The 8300-nt window shown below is 42.6% G+C and overlaps 1 protein-coding gene across 1 annotated transcript in view; it reads left to right on the top strand.

Moving 5' to 3' along the window:
* LOC105504019 (formin-binding protein 1-like) overlaps window positions 1-8300 on the top strand; it is a 116248-nt gene that overhangs the window by 93078 nt on the left and 14870 nt on the right. Inside the window, exons 3-4 of the mRNA XM_011931204.1 lie at window positions 337-393; window positions 1093-1240. Coding sequence (XP_011786594.1) covers window positions 1133-1240 — 108 coding nt within the window. The 5' untranslated portion in view covers window positions 337-393; window positions 1093-1132. The remainder of the gene's footprint in view (window positions 1-336; window positions 394-1092; window positions 1241-8300) is intronic.

Below are 8300 nucleotides of genomic sequence, written 5' to 3' on the forward strand. Positions count from 1 at the left end.
GCCACTGCACTCCAGCCTGGGGGCAGAGCGAGACTCTGAAAAAAAAAAAAAAAAAAAAAGAAAGCCACTGCATATTTACACATGGTCTGTCCTCTCCAATTAAATAATTCTGTTCTTATTCGCTCTGCCTTTGAGACAAAAGATGAAAAGCTGTACACGTTCTTAATAACAGTAGCTTCATCACACATGTTGAAAGATTGAAGGAAATGGATTTCAGCTGTGGACATTTTTTTTGTTTGTTTTAAACTTGTAACAAAAGCACTAATGTTATCTTTCATTCCTGATTTCTCAATTATCTTTCTATGTAAAGCTGACATGTCTGCATTTTTATTTTAGGAATCTTTCAAAGAAGTACCAACCTAAAAAGAACTCGAAGGAAGAAGAAGAATACAAGTATGTTTACCATTGAAAATTGTCTTGTAATAGACACATGCTATTGGTGACTACACACAGAAAGGAGAAATACATGTCTATAAAAATAAGTTGCATTTCCCATTCATTTTGTGTCAGTTTTTAAATTGGAGGAGAGAACAATAAAAACATAATTAACTTTTCTTATACGGAGTCACTGGACCTATGCCAGATTGTTTCAATTAAAGTAATTAGGAAAACTTTAGAATGTAATTAAGCAAAAACAGGAAGTATGGAATCTGCATTCTAGAGTCTTGATTTGGTTTGGCACTATCAGGAATCCCTCTTATGCTAATCATTCATCCAAGAAATATGTCCATTTCAGTCAGCAATTAAGGCATCTTAACACAGACAGCTCAAATACTGTATCTCTAATGTATATCTAAATATCCTTTACATTAGTACATATAGCATGTATATGAATTTTGGATTATATCTTGGCTAAGTAAGCCAAATATTACATTATGCAGAGCGGTTCAGTTTTGCAAAATGAAAAGTGTTTCCATTGTAATTAATTCTGAGCCATTTTGATGAGAAGACTCAATGTGTAATGAATACTCAGGATCCTATGGGAGGTGATGCCAATTAACCTGATTTTAATTAATATTTTATTGGTGTAAAGCAGAATATGAATGAACGTGGCCTTGTGTGAAACGGAGTGGTGTGTGTTCTGTTCCATAGGTATACGTCATGTAAAGCTTTCATTTCCACCCTGAACGAAATGAATGATTACGCGGGGCAGCATGAAGTTATCTCCGAGAACATGGCATCACAGATCATTGTGGACTTGGCACGCTATGTTCAGGAACTGAAACAGGAGAGGAAATCAGTAAGCAAAACTTTATTCTTTTTCCTCCTAAAGGATGGACCAAACACAGTGGGAATATCCCTAGATGATTAAAATTAAATAAAACCATATAAGACTATGGGTCTTAAACTCACACCTTTGAGAATCATATTAAAGTTATGGACCCCAGCCAGGCGCGGTGGCTCACACCTGTAATCCCAGGACTTTGGGAGGCCGAGGTTGGCGGATCACAAGGTCAGGAGTTTGAGACCCTGTCTCTATTAAACCCCGTCTCTATTAAAAATACAAAAATTAGCCAGGCGTGGTGGCATGCGGCTGTGATCCCAGCTACTCAGGAGGCTGAGGCAGGAGAAACGCTTGAACCTGGGAGGCGGAGGTTGCAGTGAGCCGAGATTGCGCACCTGCCCTCCAGCCTGGGCAACAGAGCAAGACTCCATCTCAAAAAAAAAAAAAAAAAAAAAAATTTACGGACCCTGTTCCTAGAAAGTGTTTCTAGGTCTCTACGTAAAATGTCAAGGGTCCTTCAGACAGTCTGAAACTCATCTGTGGACCCAGGAATATGCATCCCTTTGAGGAGTTTAAATATATTTCAGGGTATCAGACATTTAAAAAACAAGTAATATGGTGTATGCTCTGTGGAATAAACAGTATTAAAATTCGTGTTTATTAGCCAGGTATGGTGGCTCACGCCCGTAATCCCAGCACTTTGGGAGGCCTAGGCAGATGGATCACCTGAGCTTAGGAGTTTGAGAACAGCCTGGCCAGCATGGTGAAACCCCGTCTCTACTAAAAATATAAAAATTAGCTGGGCGTGGTGGTGGGCACCTATAACCCCAGCTACTAGGGAGTCTGAAGCGCAAGAATTGCTTGAACCCAGGAGGCAGAGGTTGCAGTGAGCCGAGATCTCACCATTGTACTCCAGCCTGGATGACGAGCAAAACTCGATCTCAAAAAAATAAATAAATAAATAAAATAGTGCTTATACGTAGGTCCAAAAACTGGAAAGATGTCCCCAGTTATATCCATTCTGTTCCTCAGCTCATTCATTGCTGTCTAATGAAGCACACCTTATTGTTCCTCTTACCACCATTTTTGTCTTTTCATAAATAGGTTTTGTTGTTAACCAAAGACAAAAATGAATGCTCAAAGTCTATTCTTAGTCATGATTTTGCCTTAAGGGATTTATCTTTAAGCCATGGTCTATATCATTATATTTTGATTGCATGTGAAGTGCAGAATAATTTGTTACTAGTAATAAAGTAGCCATGTTGGTCAGTGATAAAAAAAATTTTTTTTTTTTTTTTTGAGATGGAGTTTCACTCTTTTGCCCAGGCTTGAGCGAAGTGGTGCAATCTCGACTCCCTGCAACCTCTGCCCCCTGGGTTCAAGCGATTCTCCTCCCTCAGTAGCTGAGATTACAGGTGCCCACCGCCATGCCCAGCTAATTGTTTGTATTTTTCGTAGAGATGGGGTTTCACCATATTGGTCGAGCTGGTCTCAAACTCCTCAGACCACCATGATCCATCCGCCTTGATCCACTCGCCCTGGCCTCCCATAGTGCTGGGATTATAGGCGTGAGCCACCGTGCTGCCACAACAGTTCTTTTAATGCCCTGGGGATGCATAAGCCAACAAGATTGCTATGATTTCTGCTGAAATGGAGGAGACATTAATAATGACAAAAGTGATTATTTAATTGCAATTATGGTAGTTGCCACAAAGTAAGAGTACAACATGCTGTGAGAGCGTACAATGGGATTGCTGACATACTCGTGCTCTGGGGTCAGGAAGAAGCTTTCCAAGGGACTTTGCAGTTAAGGCCTTAATAAGACTTGAGGGATGATTAGGACCTGCGTGGACAAGCATTCAATAGAGAGCAGCCAGGGCCCTTGGGCAGGAAGGCATTTTAAAATGTCTCAATTTAGTTCTTTCTAAACTGTAAATGTGTAGCATACGGCCTTGGATAGGTTTAAAAGTTAGGAAGAGATAAATGCCTTAAGATCACCCCATTGGTTTAAAACAACAATATGCCAATAAACTGAGATGAATCTTCATCTGTTGACATTCGCATAATGGTTCTCAACTAGGGAAAGTTTTACTCCATACTCCAGCCACATTTGTCAGTGTTCGGAGACACTTTTGGTTGTCTCCGGGATTGTGGCTAAGGGGTTGCTACTGGTATCTAGAGAGAAGAGGCCAGGGAGGCAGTTAAGCATCCCGCAATACATAGGACAGCTTCACAACAAAGAATGACCTGGACTGAAATGTCTATAGTGCTGAGTGTGAGAAACCCTGCACTGGAGCCCTAAATTAGATGATAACCTCTGCTGGACCATTCATTAAAGATTTCTTTAGTGATAGAAAGGATGCAGTGAAACAGAATACTAAGGTTCAGAATGAAGTACAAATATCTAATATAGTGATAAAATAAATACTGGAAATATTAACATGATCGTGGACTGCTTCCCTGGACCCTGAACTTCCCTTGACCTTGCAAAGGTTTATATTTTTTTCCTGTTTGTTTCTTTTGTCAATGCTTTGTCTCTTTTTTTTTTTTTCAAGACAGAGTCTCACTGTGTTGCCCAGGCTGGAGTGCAGTAGCGCAATCTCGCCTAAGTGCAACCTCCACCTTCCAGATTCAAGCGATTCTCCTGCCTCAGCCTCCCAAGTAGCTGGGATTACAGGCACATGCCACTAGACCCGGCTAATTTTTTGTATTTTTGGTAGAGGCAGGGTTTCACCACGGTTGGCCAGGCTGGTCTTGCACTCCTGACCTCAAATGATCCACCCGTCTTGGCCTCCCAAACTGCTGGGATTACAAGCATGAGCCACCGCACCCCCTCATATTCCTATGCTGCGTTATGACCAAGTTGTTTTATATTTTATTTACTCACTGGTAATCGTGACTTTTTTTATAGTCTGTCATATCTGTATTTTGGATTTCGTTCCTTTTGTTAATCAAAAATTATAGTAATTTATGGAATAAATTATAGGTGGTACAGATACACATTAAATATCTTGCAATACATAGTGTTCCTTTTATTTTAAGGAGAACTGCAAGTACAGGTTTCTGAGTCAGATGTTCTGTTGGGAGGAGCTGTAAACATGCTCTTTTGAAACATTCTGTAATTAAATTAAAATGACATTTTTGAAAATCGTGAAACCTTTTGAAACATTAGAAAGAATATCAGTAAACAAATGTGTGTATTTGTGCTATTTTATTTATTTTGAGACGGAGGCTTGCTCTGTTGCCCGGGCTGAAATACAGTTACACGAACTCGGCTCACTGCAGCCTCTGCCTCCCGGGTTCCAGTGATTCTCCTGCCTCAGCCTCCTGAGTATCTGGGATTACAGGCACCCCCAGCCATGCCTGGCTAATTTTTGTGTTTTTAATAGAGATGGAGTTTCACCATGTTGGCCAGGCTGGTCTTGAAATCCTGAGCTCAGGTGATCCGCCTGCCTCGACCTCCCAAAGTGCTGGGATTATAGGCGTGAGCCACCGCACCTGACCTGTTTGTACTATTTTAATATAATGCCTCATGAGCACTTTTTTTCTTTTTCCTTTTTTCTTTCTTTCTTTCTTTTTTTTGAGACAGGGTCTCATTCTGTTGCCCAGGCTGGAGTGCAGTGGTGAGATCCTGGCTCACTGCAGCCTCAACCTCCTGGACTTAAATGATCCTCCTATCTTAGCCTCCCAAGTAGCTGGGACTACAGGCATGTGCCACCATGCTCAGCCAGTTCTAAAAAATTTTGTAGAGACAAGGTCTTGTTATGTTGCCCTGTCTGGTCTCAAACTGCTGGGTTCAGGTGATTCTCTCACCTCAACGTCCCAAAGTGCTGGGATTATAGGCGTAAACCCCCATGCCTGGCTTATTTTTTCTGTTTTCTAACATAATTGTTGCCATTATTTCTAATGAGTAAATAATGAATTAGAATTGTGGTATACTAATCACTGTAATTTAAAAAATTATTCCAATAATATTGGAGGCCGGGCGTCATGGCTCACACCTGTAGTCCCAGCACTTCAGGAGGCCGAGTGTTTAGCCTCGTGCTTGCTGTAGATGATAATAGCTAACCTCAATGGGGACTGCTAGTTTTCCAGATTTTACCCAAGACAAGGACCCTGGAGCACAGGAAGGTGAAGTGAGCTGGGCGTGTTGCTCTGTCGTGGAGCCGGGTGTCCCCCAGGCTGCCTCCCTCTCAGGGCAGTGCATGTTTGCAGGCATGGTTTTGTTTCCAGTGAGTTGTTTTCAACATACCTTCAAGGATGCTGGAGTAAACAGTATGAACATCCTCATCTGCAGCTAGCCTTAGAAAAAGAGCTGTTTGGCTGGGCGCGGTGGCTCACGCCTGTAATCCCAGCACTCGGGAGACTGAGGTACGAGAATCGCTCGAACCTGGGAGGCGGAGGTTGCAGTGAGTTGAGATGGCACGACTACACTCCAGCCTGGGTGACAGAGTGAGACCCTGTCTCAAAAAAAAAAAAAAAAAAAAAGAAAAAAAAGAAGAAAAGTAGCTATTTAAGACCTCGTAATAACCAATATTTCTCCTTTAGAGCTTTTACTTTTTTTTGGCTACCCTGACTTAACTTAGTAAACACTAATTTTTGTAAGGATGAGTCTTAAAAGAACAGTGGAATGCTATCATTTTTGTCTTCTGGTGAGATTAATTATTGGTGGACATAGCATAACAGAGTTAGAACTCAAATCCAGGTCTTTTGAGGCCAGACTCGGTCACCTTCCCACTGTCCTGTGATGAGGGACTGACGGCATGCTTCAGGTCTGTCTTAAAAGATGGGGAGAGGCCATATAAGTTCTGTGTTCACAGAGCTGGAGCCCACTGCTTGGTGGTGGGCAGAGGAGAGGAAAGGACGCACGCTTTCCAGCCAACAACCTTGCTCAGGATTCCTGGCAGCCCTGCCCTAGGCAGATTATGAAAACTCTTCGAGCATCCACTTAGGAATCTGTAAGCTGAGGCTGATCATAGCCACCTTAGGGAGTTATGGGGACTATTGTGAGAAGACAAATATGAATCTCCTAGCACAATGTTCAGGTATACTGATATATAGATGCTGCATATCTGGTTTCCCTTGCTGTAATCATTCTGTTACTCAATACAGAATCTCATTTCCACCCCAGAGCTTCTCGATTAGGGCTTGTTACAGAAAACAGAGCATGTTGGCCAGGCGCGGTGGCTCACACCTGTAATCCCAGCACATTGGGAGGCCGAGGCAGGCAGATCACCTGAGGTCAGGAGTTCAAGACCAGCCTTGCCAACAAGGCGAAACCCCGTCTCTACTAAAAATATAAAAATTAGCCAGGCACAGTGGCGCGTGCGTGTAATCCTAGCTACCCGGGAGGCTGAAGCAGGAGAATCACTTGAACCTGGGAGGCAGAGGATGCTGTGAGCGGAGATCGTGCCATTGCACTTTAGCCTGGGTGACAGAGCGAGACTCCATCTCAAAAGAGAAAGAAAAGAAAAGAAAAGGAAAGAGAAGAGAAGAAAAGAGAAAGAGAGGGAGGGAAGTAGGAAATGGAGCATGTTTAGGGCCTCCTGTGAGCAGGTGTCATATGGTAGTTGTTCAGTGATTTTAAAATGACCTTTCTAAAAATGTGGAATTGGGCCAGGCACGGTGGCTCACTTGAAGTGGTAATCCAAGCACTTTGGGAGTCCAAGGCAGGAGGATCACTTGAGACCAGGAGTTCAAAACCAGCCTGGCTAACATGGTGAAACTCCATCTTTACTAAAAATACAAAAATTAACTGGGTGTGGAAATTAACTGGGCGTGGTGGCATGCACCTGGAATCCCAGCTACTCAGGAGGCTGAGGCAGGAGAATCACTTGAACACGGGAGGCGGAGGTTGCAGTGAGCCGAGACTGTGCCACTGCACTCTAGCCTGGGCAACCGAGCAAGACTCCATCTCGAAAAATAAATAAATAAATAAATAAAATGTGGAGTTGATTGATGGCATAGGAAACAAGAAGCTGCTTTTAACATTTTAGACCCAGTTACTATTTTTCATGGCTGACTAGAAATAATGCCTTACTTAAGTACCATCGTTAACCATCAGCATAGTACAGATTGGGCCATTTGATACAGTGGCAGAATCTTGGCTGCCCAAAAGGATGATTTAGAATTTACGGGATTACTGCTGGATCTCATTACTGCACATAGAAAGAATGTCCAAGTTCAATGGACAGTACTGGTTGGAAATTGCTTTTTACCTAGGTTTTGCTGTGTTTGAATGGAGGAACAAGGGTCAGTGTGATGAAAAATGGCTCTCTGTGCAAAGATGATGTTTCTTTCCTTTTTTTGGTACGGATTTCAAAGGAAATAGAAGTAGAGGGGGTCACTGGCATTCTTGCCTTTGTAGCCCTACCGCTGTTTAATCTTTAAGTCTTCAAATCTAACTGGAGGCTGGGCACACTGGCTCACACCTGTAAATCCCAGCACTTTGGGAGGCCAAGGCGGGTGGATCACCTGAGGTCAGGAGTTTGAGACCACCCTGGCCAACATGGTGAAACCCCATCTCTACTAAAAAGACAAAAATTAGCCGGGCATGGTGGCGTGTGCCTGTAGTCCAAGCTACTCTAGAGGCTGAGGCAGGAGAAGTGCTTGATCCTGGAAGGCAGAGGTTGCAGTGACCCAAGATCACACCACTGCACTCCAGCCTGGGCGAAAGAGTGAGACTGTCCCCGCCACAAAAAAAATAAAAATTAAAATTAAAAAAATAAAAAAACCAAAGATCTAACTGTAAAACAGGATTACTACTTCTATTTAAGTATCTAGGAGAAAAGATGCTTTTTATGCTGCACATATACTATATTTTTGTATCACAACGCAGTTCATTTTAATGTTATGACTATCTATTGTTTGTCCTGATGCACAAATCTGTGGGCTCATTTTGGTGAAAATATGTTGATTTTTTAAAAATGCAGATTCATGGCTAGGCGCGGTGGCTCACGCCTGTAATCCCAGAACTTTGGGAGGCCGAGGCGGGCGGATCACAAGGTCAGGAGTTCAAGACCAGCCTGACCAACATGGTGAAACCCCGTCTCTACTAAAAATAGGAAAAAAAAAA

The sequence above is a fragment of the Colobus angolensis genome, unplaced genomic scaffold (assembly GCF_000951035.1).
Source record: "Colobus angolensis palliatus isolate OR3802 unplaced genomic scaffold, Cang.pa_1.0 Scaffold9, whole genome shotgun sequence".
Classification (NCBI taxonomy): Eukaryota; Metazoa; Chordata; class Mammalia; order Primates; family Cercopithecidae; genus Colobus; species Colobus angolensis.